At 40.2% G+C, this 13,936-nt stretch overlaps 3 protein-coding genes and 1 non-coding gene across 6 annotated transcripts; 3 read left to right on the top strand and 1 right to left on the bottom strand.

Annotated features, from left to right (window-relative positions):
- Positions 1 to 20: 20 nt before the first annotated feature.
- Positions 21 to 112, top strand: trnar-ucu. Its single transcript is given in 2 exon segments — positions 21 to 57; positions 77 to 112. It is a non-coding gene; the product is annotated as a tRNA-Arg (tRNA).
- Positions 113 to 271: 159 nt separating this feature from the next.
- On the top strand, positions 272 to 4,405 carry cldnd1a (claudin domain containing 1a). 2 transcript variants are annotated; one of them, XM_027157937.2, is made up of 5 exons: positions 272 to 877; positions 1,164 to 1,271; positions 1,506 to 1,643; positions 1,745 to 1,993; positions 2,854 to 4,405. In XM_027157937.2, the coding sequence occupies exons 1-4, from the start codon at positions 583 to 585 to the stop codon at positions 1,963 to 1,965; spliced, it is 762 nt and encodes a 253-aa protein (XP_027013738.1). In that variant the 5' UTR covers positions 272 to 582; the 3' UTR covers positions 1,966 to 1,993; positions 2,854 to 4,405. The 2 variants fall into 2 exon arrangements, with proteins under 2 accessions (XP_027013738.1, XP_027013737.1); XM_027157936.2 differs by having other exon boundaries at positions 274 to 877; positions 1,745 to 4,405.
- Positions 4,406 to 4,707: 302 nt separating this feature from the next.
- Positions 4,708 to 8,869, bottom strand: LOC113650046 (N-acyl-aromatic-L-amino acid amidohydrolase (carboxylate-forming) B-like). The gene is made up of 7 exons (XM_027158078.2): positions 8,437 to 8,869; positions 7,974 to 8,206; positions 7,500 to 7,695; positions 7,147 to 7,240; positions 5,677 to 5,784; positions 5,369 to 5,481; positions 4,708 to 5,268 (listed from the first exon to the last, which is right to left on the bottom strand). The coding sequence occupies exons 1-7, from the start codon at positions 8,470 to 8,472 to the stop codon at positions 5,071 to 5,073; spliced, it is 978 nt and encodes a 325-aa protein (XP_027013879.2). The 5' UTR covers positions 8,473 to 8,869; the 3' UTR covers positions 4,708 to 5,070.
- A 1,176-nt stretch (positions 8,870 to 10,045) lies between these two features.
- Positions 10,046 to 13,258, top strand: dctn6 (dynactin subunit 6). 2 transcript variants are annotated; one of them, XM_027157898.2, is made up of 8 exons: positions 10,046 to 10,141; positions 10,658 to 10,722; positions 11,214 to 11,319; positions 11,736 to 11,824; positions 11,928 to 11,975; positions 12,198 to 12,340; positions 12,419 to 12,547; positions 12,728 to 13,258. In XM_027157898.2, exons 1-7 carry the CDS (start codon positions 10,110 to 10,112, stop codon positions 12,515 to 12,517), a joined length of 582 nt encoding a protein of 193 aa, XP_027013699.1. In that variant the 5' UTR covers positions 10,046 to 10,109; the 3' UTR covers positions 12,518 to 12,547; positions 12,728 to 13,258. The 2 variants fall into 2 exon arrangements, with proteins under 2 accessions (XP_027013699.1, XP_027013698.1); XM_027157897.2 differs by lacking the exon at positions 12,728 to 13,258 and having other exon boundaries at positions 12,419 to 12,680.
- The last annotated feature ends 678 nt before the right edge of the window (positions 13,259 to 13,936 follow it).

Here is a 13,936-nt window from a genome sequence, read left to right as displayed (position 1 = left end):
TGTGTGCACGTGCAACAGGTGGCTCCGTGGCGCAATGGATAGCGCATTGGACTTCTAGGCAATGCATTGCGATGTGATTCAAAGGTTGTGGGTTCGAGTCCCACCGGAGTCGCGTTTTTTTTTTTCAAAAAAATATGTGTAGATATATTTCTGCATGTTAAAACATCACGGCGCTATAGTAGCATATGAAGCAAAAAATAAAACTCCATGTTTATTAGAAATCGGCTGTATATCATCGTGATATATCGTGATGCAGTGACGACAGCTCGCCTGCAGGGGGCGACGTCTATCAGAAAGAAACACGTCATTAAACGTGTTAACGATTCCGTGTCAAAATGTTTCTCCAAGGCTTGAACGTTATTTTTTTACAATTAAAACATAAAACTACAATCTATACAGACTTTAGGACTACATTACCCAGCATTCACTGCGACTGACCGGAAAAGGAAAGCACGAGGATTATTTACAAAATCTCAGCTGCAATACAACAACAGATGGAGGATTTATTTTATCTGATCTGCGGATAATCAGGGGGAAAAACAGAAAATAATAAATAAATATACAGAGAAGAGACACGGCATCATGGTGGACAACCGCTCCGCCACGGCGTCGGTGATCGCGTGCGTGCTGAGCGCTCTGGCCACGGTCTACCTGTCTGTGGCGGTTGGCACGCGCCACTGGTACCAGTACACGAGCCCGCAGGTGCGTCACGAGCACAACGCGACTGAGCTGCGCGCGCTGCACCAAGAGCTCAGAGACGGAGAGTTTGATGAGAAAACAGCAAGCGACGCGCTTTTCCGCCTCAACGGCACCATCGGCCTGTGGTGGAGGTGCGTGCGCGTGCCTGCTGACCGCATCCGCTGGTACCGCGAGCCAGGTGGGGATCCGTGGTGCGCGCGCACTTAATGTCTGTATAATAGGCATTATTATTATTATTATTATTATTATTATTATTATTATTATTATTATTATTATGTTATGGTTGTTATTATTATTGTTGTTTATTTGCATGATTTTTAAGCCTACATCGAATGTCCAAAAAATAAACTATCCAACTCAAAATAATACAAATATGTATTGTAAGTTTAATATAGGTTGTGTGTGTGTGTGTGTGTGTGTGTGTGTGTGTGTGTGTGTGTGTGTGTGTGTGTGTGTGTGTGAAGATCCTGAGATGAACATAGAGTGTGTGAGCTTCACATTGTCTCAACAGTTCACACCGAAGTACACAGAGCCTGGCAACCATAACAGCGGAGAGGACGTGATACGCACCTGTGAGTGAGACGGGTGCACACAAACGCACAACTTTTTAATGTGTAATATTCACTGCACTGCATTCATGCCAATAGCCAAGGAGCTTGGACTGTAATTTTAGTTCTCTAGTATTTAATTCTCCTTTTTAGTAATTAATAACAGCTGTGTAATAATATACAGTAATATACAGCGTAGATATAGAACATTATTTATATATAAATGTTTAATTATATGTCTTCCCTTGTTTTGTATAGATCTGTGGAGGTGCCAGTTTCTCCTGCCCTTTCTCTCTCTGTGTTTGGTGTTAGTAGGAGCGCTGGTGGGATTCTGTGCGTGTTTGTGTCGTAGTTTCAGTCCCACACTGGGCATCGGACTCCTCCACCTCCTTGCAGGTCAGGATCTTTTTTTTTTTTTTTAGAGAACAAGCACCCACATTCAACACCAGCACTCTCTGTTAAACACCAACAATGTCCATCTATCTCTTTTCTCTCAGGTGTGTGTTCTCTTGGCTGTGTGTGTTGTTTTCTGGCGGGTATGGACCTGCTACACCGTGTCTCCGTTATACCAGACCAAGTGGACGGCTCTCTCGGTTGGTCCCTTTATCTCGCGCTCATTTCCTCTCCGCTGTACATGATGGCTGCGGCGCTATTGGTGTGGGCCGCTCGCAGCCACAGCAAGAACTACTACCGCTTTACTGCCTACCGAGTGGCTTAGAGCACGAATTTCAAAAGATTACAGCCAGGTCTGTGTCCTAAATCAGATAATATACTAAGTAAAATCAGACAGCAGTATTACACCAAAATACCAGACTTGAAAACCAGTACAGTATTAAAAGTACACCATCACAGAGAAACAATAAAAAAAACAGTATGCGGTCCAAATACTGTACTGAATCAGCACGGGAAATAAATTGTTACCGTTCAACCAAGCTAGACAATATATCAGAATCATACAAAATAGTATGGCAAGATGGCACACTTTGAGGACATTCTATTGCACCCCAAAACCCCATCCTTTTGTCAGGATTAAAATAGCACGTACTACAATTTACATTTACATTTACGGCATTTAGCAGACACCCTTATCCAGAGTGACTTACAACTGAGCAACTGAGGGTTAAGGGCCTTGCTCAGGGGCCCAGCACTACTGTACTAAATAGTATTGCATACTAAAGCTACATATACTATACATATACACACATTATCAGTCTGTCATACGGAATAATATGACAAGATAATACACCATCATTCTACTGTATTAAATAATATGGATTAGTAGTACACCACTATACTATTGTAATAAATAGTATAGGGGAAGGTACATCATACAATTATGCTAATAATATGAGAAATAAAATGCTATTCTACCCTACTGAATACTATGGGACAATAATAAACGTACATGCTGCCATAGTAAATTACAGTATAATAAACTCAACACAAACACACTGCACTGATTACGTAGTCCAGCTCAGGGTGTGTGTCAGAGCAGGAGGACGTGTGAGTAATGCCGTGTACTATTCTAACATACTATTAAGTGCAGTTGTATGCAGATTGTGACATAGCCTAAGCTTTGTGCTTAAAACGACTTTTTTCCATCTAGCTGAGATTTACAGTGAACTTAATGCGCACCGATAATCCGAAACCTGCAGCTGGAGAAGAGATAAAATGAAGAGGCTGTAAAGGCTAGCTGAGTGTGTGAGAGCAGAAAAGTGCTGTGTGGACACTTGCAGGGCAACGACCCCAACCGTAAGATTCTTCATCATCTCCCTGACAGTTAAATGCAGAAGCTAAATTCTGCAGTGAGGTGCCAACATTCATGATTTAATCAAAGTATGTATGATTTTTGATCCGTCGTTATTGCAATACAGGAAGCAGCAGTAAACCTGCGATCAAAACAAACATGAACAGAATTAATCTGATTTACTAAATGGTAAATACATTATATATATATTTATCTACATTAAATTTAACCTGTATTAAGTGTAACAAGTGCACAAAGGCATAAAGACAAAGACAAAGGCACTTTAATATTTCATGCTTTTCCTGCATGGCTTCGATCTGATGTGACAAAATGTGTGTGTGTGTGTGTGAGTGTGTGTGTGTGTGTGTGTGTGGGGAGAATTCACTGGAGTGTTTCTCGCATAAACTGTGAAGAGTTTAAAGGCACAATTTAAAGAAGAAGCACTGAGAGCACTTTTCACCGATACAGAGTCAGACATCTAATCAGGAAACCTTTTCTCGAGTCGACCCGAACCTAGCAGTGTTGGGTCATTTCGTCACCATGACATTTACACCACCAGTGTGGAGGAAAATCTATTAACGCGTCTCTGCTTGCAAAGTTTACGAGTGACAAATCTTTCAGTAACTATGTAAAAAATGCAATTTGTTTACTCAAAGAAACTCAAAGATTTGGTTCAAGAATGACTGTAGCTAAGTTAACTAGCTAATGAACGTCATGTGTCATGTCTTCGTCAGTCACACATCTGGTGGCTTGATGGTTCTGGTTCATTCCTTGGCTCTGTGTTGGTGGAAAAAGTAAGCTAGGCACGATATATAAATATATATTGAAATAAATCAGGTATGGATTCAGGCACAACATCCTTTAATTTATATATTATTATTCCTATGTGTAACTTTAGCCTAATTTCTTTGTATGTTGTTGTTTTTTTTTTTTTATTGTAGTAATATTAAGTGTGTTAAGTATGTTACAGTCTTCATTAGACCTGATAATACATAAGCATAAAGCTTTAAAAAATGTATTTATTTTAAATTATTTAACTAGTATTGCTTCATTTAATTCGTTCCTTCTAACCTATTTCATTATTTATTTTATTTTATTTTATTTTTTTAAACATTTTGTTGCTTATATGTGGATGTGTAGTTTTGTAAACACCAAATAGTAATTAACATGAACAGTGAACACTAAACTAATTTATATTGTGTATGTGATGGTCCAGCATTGTGAATGTACGGCGTTGATATGCAAAGCAATGACCTTCCCTTTGTAAGCTTTTCCCCTGAGGTTCTGATTCATTAACTGGATCTGTTCTATAGTTATTTCATATTTTGATGTTATTGAACCTGAATTTGTTAATGAAACTGATCAAGTTGTAACCTTTAACTTCAATAAAATGACTTCTTTTTTTAAAAGACCAAGTAAACCCTGTCCATGTACTGTATAGAGCTGAGGGTTAAAGTGGTTAAGGTTCTCAGCATCTCTGAATTGTCTGTAGTGTGTGTGTGTGTGAGAGTGTGGGATGGATGATCAGATGGGACTCTGGATGGTGTCCACACCTTGTGCCCTAAGTCCCCTTCCTGGGAACCCGTGTAGGATCAACTGCACAGAAAACGGATGGATGGATGGGATTTCAGAGAAGAGCTTGAACGTATAAGTAACACCAAAGAGACATGTTCTGAAAAAAGTCTGAAACATCAGTTTTTATTCAATGGGCACTTTAAGTGGCAAACTACTACCTCACCATAACAAGGAATAGACTGAAGCTGCTTCTTCACTCAATGAGGTTTTTCATCTGTTCTTCAGTGGAAATTCCAGACATTAAATACTGTGATTTCCATCACTGACATGACTCGATAAACATGTAAAGACTTTAGCATTCTAGTTAGATAATTGGTGTATCATGGTTAGGGTAGTGTTTAGGGGTTAGGGCTAGGAGTTGAAGAAGGAGGTTTTGATCACAGTAAAGGTTTTGAGGTTTGGAGTGTGGGGTAATGGGTTGTGATGCGACTAGAAACCTTCAAGAATCTTATTTAAGAATCCCAGTCTCTATTTCTGGTCTTTCTTTGCGAATTATGTCCTTCACCTTTTACTGCATTGTATGGCTGGAATCTCCACCTTCCTTCTCCTCGCTAGAGACAGAGCGACACCCGTCTCGTAAAACGCACACTCGTTGATGAAGAAAGGATAGAGTGCTTCTTTCCCTTTGTACCTCAGAGTCTCTCCAGTGAAAGTGAGGAAGACTGGATCACCTGGGTGCAGGAGACAGAAATCTCTATCCTGAAAAAAGGAGATAGGAGAAAGTCACTACAGCTGCTTCTACAGCTTAAGCACTTTGGAGCGAGTGAAAGGGGCCATAAGGTCAAGATATTTGGAAAACCTGTAGTTCTGGATGCACAGCAGCACTGATGGTGTGTGTGTGAGGATCTTGAGGGTATTTTATGTTCTCCACCATCGTATAAACGTCCACTGAGCCGCCCTCGAACTGAGTTCCTGGTGATTAAAATAACAAAAGGAACCACTGACTTTTTAGTATACGATGTTTCTCCACTAATTTGAACCAAACTGACGAAGAGCCTCAGACGAGTGGAGAAACATCTCCAATACTACAACACAAAAAGACGCATTACTACAGTTGGATGTTCTTCTACCTTCAAAGCATGCTGGGAAGTGTAGCCTCCTTGGTACCTGAGTTGAACAGACGAACCCATTCAAGTGTGAGATGAACAGCTTCCTGCATGGCAGTAAAAATGTTGGCTCTGATCACGCCATGTGGCTGAGGACCGACCTCCATCGCTGAAGATAGAAATGTGGTCTTTATTTTAAAAAAATGCAAATCCTAAAAAACTCAAACCTTTTTTTGTTCAGCATGACATTTAAATAACTACTTTAACATATTTTTGCACACAGAGCAAAAAAAAAGGGGTCTGGGCTTTTCAAATTAATCGCTTCAGTGAAAATCAGGATGAAATGGCGTATATCAGAGGGCGTTTAGAAAAAGTCTATAAATTAGGAGATGTGTATAATTCTGTGGAGTGCTGGAGTCAGCACAACTCAGTCAAATAGAGAAAACTGGCACAGGAGCCATTCATCCAAAAAATTCATGAGTCGCTTAGAATAAATGTATTAATTTGGCAGATGTTTTATTTCGGATCCAGTCCAAGCGTATGACTGAGGCGGTTTCGCTTAAAGGCTCAGCGGTGACACTGTGCCAGTCCTGCGAAAAAGAAAAGGACTGACTGAAAGGCTAGGATGCTGAAGATGTAAGAAGCGGAAGCAGAAGTGTTGCACTAGAGTAAATATTTAATCAACCGTGTCATTTTGATGAACGTCGAATTATCAGTGCCAGACAGGTTGGTCTGAGTATTACTGTACAGAAACTGCTGCTTGTGAAATCTAGTCAACTCGGTGGTGCAAAAAACAACAGCAACAACAATACATCAAGAGAGCAGTAGGGGATATAAATGTGGTTGATGTTAGAGAGTCAGAGTAGAATGGCAGGACAGGACCGAGAAGACAGGAAGGAATCACCAAGTAACCGCTTTAAAACTGGTGTGCAGAAAAGCATCTCAGAGCTTCTCTGGTGTTAGCAAAGAACGTGAATCTAAGGCTACCTAATAATGAGTGACTCAAGGTTTTCTTTTCATTCATTCAATCATTTTCTACCGCTTATCCGAACTTCTCGGATCACGGGGAGCCTGTGCCTATCTCAGGCGTCATCGGGCATCGAGGCAGGATACACCCTGGACGGAGTGCCAACCCATCACAGGGCACACACACTCTCATTCACTCACACACTCACACACTACGGACAATTTTCCAGAGATGCCAATCAACCTACCATGCATGTCTTTGGACCGGGTTTCCTCCGGAGTACCCGGAGGAAACCCCCGAGGCACGGGGAGAACATGCACACTCCACACACACAAGGTGGAGGTGGGAATCGAACCCCCAACCCTGGAGGTGTGAAGCGAACGTTCTAACCACTAAGCCACCGTGCCCCCCTTCAAGGTTTTCTTTATGTTCTGAAATGCTTTCCAGCTCACCAGGGATGTAAAGTCAGATGATTAGTGTTACTCAGAACTCTTCCCACTTTATCTAGATAACGATGAGCTCTCCTAGTATCATAATTGAGCATGTGTCGGCTTCTGGACTCACCAAAGCCGTGTTTCCCGACAGAGTGCAGTGTGTAAGTCTCAGTCTTAGGAACGTCATAGTGGACATACCGCACTGGAATGGTGGCCAATTCCCTCTGAAAACACATATACACATATATCCTAAACAAACTCATCCTAAATCCCAAATTTAAGTGAATTCCTAATCATCCTGGGCAAAGCCAACCATTTATTTCATCCTAATCCAAATTTCTTATCTTCAGCCCAGATCCCATTACCTGAAATGTAAAATTCTTTATCAAAATTCTTTGATCTGTTCATGAAGAATCTTTAATCCAGCTAATAAAATGGCAGGATCACTTTGTGGGAGGTCTGTGCTACGTGGATCAGTCTTGCCTGCAGGTGTTTACAGATGTGCAGGCAGATCCAGTCGCTGTCAGAGTGAGTGATGAGGCAGAGGCCCACGTTCGCAGTGCTGCTGTGAAGATCACAGAGAAGATCCACCGCTGCAGAGTCTCCTTTAGGACCGAGCAGAGCGTTGAGCTCCTGAGCGCGAACAACCTCATACGGGGTGACATCAGAGACAGGGGCACTGAGACCAGAGCACATGTAGTTTACTTTAGAATGCAGGCAGTAAAGTAGACAGGCTTAGAGAAGAAGATGAGGGAGGAGGAAAGAAAAGACAGGAAAAGAAGAGAACACTGGGAAAACAGACAGGAAAAGTAGAGGGGAGAGAGAGAATAAAATGGCAATAAGGAAAGACAGAGTTCTTAATTATTTATAATATGAGTTTGTGTGTGTGTGTGTGTGTGTGTGTGTGTGTGTGTGTGTGTGTGTGTGTGTGTGTGTGTGTGTGTGTGAGTGTCTGACCTCAGTGTAGTGTGTGTAAAGCAGCAGTTGAGGTCCATCTCCGTGTAACGAACACACTGCTGCACAGCACGTGGGTTTGTCATGACTGTTACCATGGTAACCGGATCCGCCATGCTACCCTTCCGCTTCCTCCTCATGTTCTGGCGGAGCAGGTAAACCCCCGCCAGCTCGTTGCCATGGGTACCACCACACACAGCCACGCGGTACAGAGCCGCCATGGTCACTACTTCTGACTGCATCACACGACCACAGTTACACTTAACTATGTTGTTGGTCACATTAAAGTTACACCAGTATTATGTCCTGACTGGAATGTACCAGATTGTTTCTCTCTCTAACAAAAATAATAATCATACCGAAAATCAAATGAATCTTTTCTTTGTTGCATTTTGTCAACTAAGTCAAGTACTGTAAGTTGTAATAATGCAAGTTTTCAGTCGGGTTCGGGTTAGCGAGCTCTTACCTTATTTCTGAGATGGAAACGATGTTCTCTCTCCATCGCTCAGACTTTTACACGATCCTGAGCCTCGTAGTTTGTGACACCACCGTTGGACTTTGACTTACAGCTGTAACTCAGGCTAGCGATCCTGATCCTGATGGTGGTTTGGCGTCGTCATGGTTAACGTGGCTGTGTTCTGTCCATCCTGAGTTGCTGAGAGAAGTTTTTCATCTGTCCAGTTTCTTTTGGCTGCTGCATTGCTCTCTGACCATTCTTGCCTCCGTACTACAGTTTAACTGACTCAGCAGTCACATCCTGCCTCTTTCACACACACACACACACACACACACACACACACACACACACACACACACACTGCTCCTCTGAATTTATAGTGAGTTTGGGTGTGTGCTCTGCAGTGCACCGTTCACCCCTAGCTACCTCTCTCTCTCTCTCTCTCTCCCTCTCTCTCTCGCTCTCTCTCGCTCTCTCTCGCTCTCTCTCGCTCTCTCTCACTCCCCCCCCCCTCTCTCAGTGAGAAAGAGACCACTGCAGGTTTATGCAGCAGGCCAATCTGCTGCCCTGCACATTTGAGTATATTTCCTGCTTTACACACTTATTATAACCTTGTAAAGAACATGTTAGTGTGCTGAAAAGTTGAGTCAGGTGTGCTAGGGCAGAAAAAGCTCTGAGCCTTGTGAGCCTTGGAGCCGAGGGAATAAAAGCAGTCGGATTGGGGAACATGAAATTGAGGCACACAGCACATACAGCAAATGAGAAGAAATCAAATTTAGAAATAAGTGCTGGATTTCTCAACGTAATGCAGTACGGAAGGACAATTATATTAGGAAGACGAGAGGTTTGAAGTTGTATCAGCTGCTCAACTATTTGGGTATTAGTCACTCAAACCCACTGGGATCTGACAAAACAATCGGCTCAACATCCTCAAGTGAAACACAAGATATTCGACAATTTCATGAATTATTATGATTATTTACTCTGTATCTCCATGTCAACACAAACAAAAAGGGCCGAATGTCAACCACGGTAAGAGTAGTAAAAACTAACACACACACACACACACACACACACACACACACACACACACACTCACACATATAAACACACACACATACACAATCACACACTCACATACACACATTCACACTCTCTCTCTCTCTCTCTCTCACACACACTCTCTCTCTCTCTCCCTCTCACACACACACTCTCTCTCTCTCTCTCTCACACACACTCTCTCTCTCTCTCTCTCTCACACACACTCTCTCTCTCTCTCTCTCTCACACACACTCTCTCTCTCTCTCTCTCTCTCTCTCTCACACACACACACACACACACACACACACACACACACACACACACACACACACACACACACTCTCTCTCTCTCTCACACACACACACACACTCTCTCTCTCTCTCTCTCTCTCTCTCTCTCTCACACACACACACACTGAAGAAAGTAAAAAGAAAGTTTGTTGTCTTTATTGTCAGTGTGTTCAAGTGAACAAGGTTTAATCAAATCAACAGGAAAACATCGAAGTACGAAAAATGTGCGACTCCAACTGTGTCCGGCAGAGGGCAGTAAAACGGTGCATTTTTATCAGACATTATTAATCGATGTTCGCAGCCGTGTGTAAACAGCACGTGTAATCGAATACGACGTCATTGATTCAAATATGGCGGACCCCAAACAAGCAAACCAGAAAAGGTTTGGATATATTTTATATCCGTCTTTCCACTTCAGTCGTTTTTTTTTTGTATCATCTGAACAGTATAGTAATATCGACACGTTGCCGTTTTTTCTGAATGCAACACGTGTTATTTAGTTGGAATTGTAACGTTAGTTAGCTTCGGTGCTAATCGGATTAGCATCTTCTGTTTACATTATGCTGTATTTATTTTCCTGTATTTTACACGTTTCACATCTCCTTCCATGAATAACATGTACTCTAAAAAGACTCTTCCAACTCTTATATTCTATTTCCTATTGCTTTAACGCTTTTTTTTTTTTTAAAGAAAATTTAGACCTAAATACCTGTTTAAAACCAACCCCTGGTTCTTTACCCAGCAATAAACTAGATTTTTTTTCTTGCATATTTTTTTCAAGCATATTAGCAGAATAATGATATTATTATAATTTAGGTTAAGTTATGACTGAAAAGTATTTAATGTATATTTTATATATTTGTAAATGTATCTACTTTATTTTCTCCTGTTTGTGCAGCATTAAAATAGCTGCTGGTGCAGTGGTGTGTGTTGAGAGTGAAATCAGAGGAGATGTCACCATTGGTAAGCTTTTTCACTATATAGTCTATCATATTCAAGTCATTATGTATTTTATTATACCTCTTTATGCTCCTATCAATCAATCAATTGATTAATTAAGAAAATATATATCTTTATTCATCCCACAATGGGGACATTTCTCTGTTACAGCAGCAAAAATATATAAAAAGAATAAAGACATAATATAATATACAGTATATACAAAAATGTATAAAAAACGTAGTGGTTACACTGAAGACATATTGCACACAGTAATATTGCAGGTTTTTCAAAATTTCTGTTATTGCACATGTTTAAAATACGTTGTTATTGTTATTATTACAGTTAAACAGTAATAACGGTGTGTATTATGGTGACTGGTTCACTGGGAGCAGCTGTGATTGTAAAGTCTAATAGCAGCAGGGAGAAAAGAGCGTCTTTATCGCTCCTTTTGATGATTGTCACTATAGCGAGTAATTTGGAGAGCTGTATTCAAAGCCGTTGGCGTGTTACAGGGCCGAGAACGGTGATCCACCCGAAAGCACGGATTATTGCAGATGGTGGTCCGATCATCATAGGAGAAGGCAACCTGATAGAAGAACAAGCGCTCATTGTTAACAGGTATAGATTATAATCTATTAGGTATTCAGTTATTTTTTTTTAAAAGATGGCTTGGACTGGATGACTAACTGCAGCACCAATATGTAAAAATAACCTATCGGACCAATTTTTGTTTCCCAATTATTTTATTTTTAAACCTTTTTTTAATCAGTTTTTACAGTTTGCATGTGCCATTGATGTTTAATAGGTGGTCAGGCTTAAATGGCAGTCAGGCAGTCAGGCTTAAATGTTATGACAAATAAACTCTCATGCAAATGACTTATGTTGTTATGTACTAAGGATGTTATTTTTAGCATTTAGAACAAATAGATCTTAATTTTTTTTAACTCATTACAGAGCGTTTATTAAAAAAATTACAGTAATGGATTTTCTAAAGTATCTTGTGTTTGTTTGTTTTTGTGTGTGTGTTTTGTCAGTTATCCTGAAAACATCATGCCTGGCACAGAGGAGTATGAACCCAAGACCATGACAATAGGCACCAACAATGTTTTTGAAGTCGGCTGCGGTACTCTCTGAGATTTATTTATTTTTTAATTTGATTTTTTTTTAAACATTAATATGGCAGTGTACTGCTTCAGAAGCAACCTGATTGTGTCTGTTGTTTCCAGTCTCCCAAGCGATGAAAATTGGGGACAACAATGTCATTGAGTCAAAAGGTAAAGCAGCTAGTCATTTGTATCTGTGGCTCTGTTTATACTTGAGTATTTTATGTTTTAGTAGAATCATTTGTGCATTTGTAATTTAACTGGCTGGGTGACAAAATAAAGGAAAATGAAATGTCACAAGGACATCAGAACATCAACTCTTGATCTTATGGAGAAAAGGTTCACCTTTCTGTGTATACCACATCATACCTTCTGACCCCTCTGTGCTTATAGCTGAAGTGGGCCGTAACGTGATCCTGACGAGCGGCTGTATCATCGGCGCATGCTGTCGGCTCAACACGTGTGAGGAGATTCCAGAGAACACGGTCATCTACAGCTCCAATTGCATGAGGAGAGTACAGACCGAGAGACCACAGGTAACTCACCGTAACACAGCAGGGAGTCTCAAACTCTGTGCATTTTTCCTTCTAACTTATTTTTAAATTCTTATACAGCCCCAGACTCTGCAGCTGGACTTCCTGATGAAGATTTTACCTAACTATCATCATCTGAAGAAAACGCAGAAGATTAACCCGACTCCCGCCCGGACTTAAAATCATTCCACCGCTTTGCTCTGCTAAATGGTAAAATAAAATCTATCAGTTTTATTTACTTCATGTACTGAGGTTTACTATAGTCAAAGAACCTATTGTCTCTGTACTGTCTTGTATTAAACTTTGATTATTTATTGTCTGGTATTAAAGGCTTTCTCATCCAGCTGTTTTGATCCCACTGCTGTTTTTGTTCTGTGTTTCTCCCACCAGGTGGCACCACATTCAGACAATAGATTATTTTTTTTTTTCCTTTGGTCACATCCCATAACCAATAAGGTAGATTTGGCATGCAAGAAGATGATGTTTACTCCTAACTACAACTGTTATTCAAGCACACTGATTGTATTATAGCCTTACTATAACTTTGGGATTATGGTCCCGCGGTCAGAAAGATATACAGAGCCACTGTACAATCAAGAAAACATTAACATCAGGATCATGTTGAACCTTTTTCAGAATATTTGTAGTCAGAAAATTGGCTAGGTTTAAGAGTGAAAGATTTATTTATGCAGATAAATGAAATCGTCTCTTGTCAAACTCTGGTTCTGGTTTTATAAATTTGGGTTTTATGTCCAAAAGTAATGAGAAGAAATACAACAATATACACCAGATACCATGACCATATAATCATATCATGACTATAAAGAGCTTGGAATACCTTTTGCCTATTAATGAGACAAACTAGACATAAGACATATGTACCTATAAGTTGATAAAAATAAAAAAGCAATAAAACTGTTATGATCATTTGTTAGGATCATTGCTGAGAATGTTCAGCTTATAAGTGACTGGTTTGTGCTGCTGAGGAGTGTTGTGTTGTGTTGTGTTGTGTTTAACAAAGGTCACTTGTAAAGTGGTGTGTGTTATAAAGGCATTTTGACAGATGACCTTTGAAACTTGGCCTCTCTCCTGCCGGTGTGTGACCTACAGGCTCTCGAGAACATTATCATACAGAAGTATGGAGTAATGTCAAAAACCCAGACAAAACATAAACAGAAGGAAGATACTGAGAAATAATGCTATGTTCCACAGCATGTCCGATGCATCTGATGTCATGTTTATGTTTTTAAGTAAAGGTCTGATGCTGTTACAATCCCAATATTATTCTGGACTGATTTATAAAATAACACGTAAAAGTGATTCGTATTAAGTCAGTCAGTGGAGCATGGCGTCAATGTTCCTGATGATTCCTCAGTTTAAGCCACCATAGTCTCCTGCGTGAAGAGCTATAGTGAGTCTGAAGTTTATAAAAACTGACATGTTGATTAAGGGTTTATGACCAAAAAGTGATTTCTCATTTTAGAATGTTGTACGTTTTTACACAGTATTTGAAATTTTATATATAGAATATAGAAAAATCACATTTATTTTACCTCATGTGGAAAAGAAATTATGATGAAATCACTGTCTATCCTATAT

This window comes from Tachysurus fulvidraco, chromosome 7, assembly GCF_022655615.1.
Source record: "Tachysurus fulvidraco isolate hzauxx_2018 chromosome 7, HZAU_PFXX_2.0, whole genome shotgun sequence".
In the NCBI taxonomy this organism is placed as follows: domain Eukaryota; kingdom Metazoa; phylum Chordata; class Actinopteri; order Siluriformes; family Bagridae; genus Tachysurus; species Tachysurus fulvidraco.
This window is presented reverse-complemented; position numbering and strand designations above follow the sequence as displayed.

What these genes read in the sequence shown, in the direction of transcription:
- cldnd1a (XM_027157937.2), top strand. Translation starts at nt 583, where the DNA reads ATGGTGGACAACCGCTCCGCCACGGCGTCGGTGATCGCGTGCGTGCTG. An exon ending in CCGCTGGTACCGCGAGCCAG is followed by an intron (nt 878 to 1,163) that starts GTGGGGATCCGT and finishes GTGTGTGTGAAG; the next exon opens with ATCCTGAGATGAACATAGAG. An exon ending in ACTCCTCCACCTCCTTGCAG is followed by an intron (nt 1,644 to 1,744) that starts GTCAGGATCTTT and finishes CTTTTCTCTCAG; the next exon opens with GTGTGTGTTCTCTTGGCTGT.
- LOC113650046 (XM_027158078.2), bottom strand. Translation starts at nt 8,472, where the DNA reads ATGGAGAGAGAACATCGTTTCCATCTCAGAAATAAG. An exon ending in GGTTCGTCTGTTCAACTCAG is followed by an intron (nt 5,482 to 5,676) that starts GTACCAAGGAGG and finishes TTTAATCACCAG; the next exon opens with GAACTCAGTTCGAGGGCGGC. An exon ending in CTGTGCATCCAGAACTACAG is followed by an intron (nt 5,269 to 5,368) that starts GTTTTCCAAATA and finishes TCCTTTTTTCAG; the next exon opens with GATAGAGATTTCTGTCTCCT.
- dctn6 (XM_027157898.2), top strand. Translation starts at nt 10,110, where the DNA reads ATGGCGGACCCCAAACAAGCAAACCAGAAAAG. An exon ending in CAGAGGAGATGTCACCATTG is followed by an intron (nt 10,723 to 11,213) that starts GTAAGCTTTTTC and finishes GGCGTGTTACAG; the next exon opens with GGCCGAGAACGGTGATCCAC. An exon ending in TACAGACCGAGAGACCACAG is followed by an intron (nt 12,341 to 12,418) that starts GTAACTCACCGT and finishes ATTCTTATACAG; the next exon opens with CCCCAGACTCTGCAGCTGGA.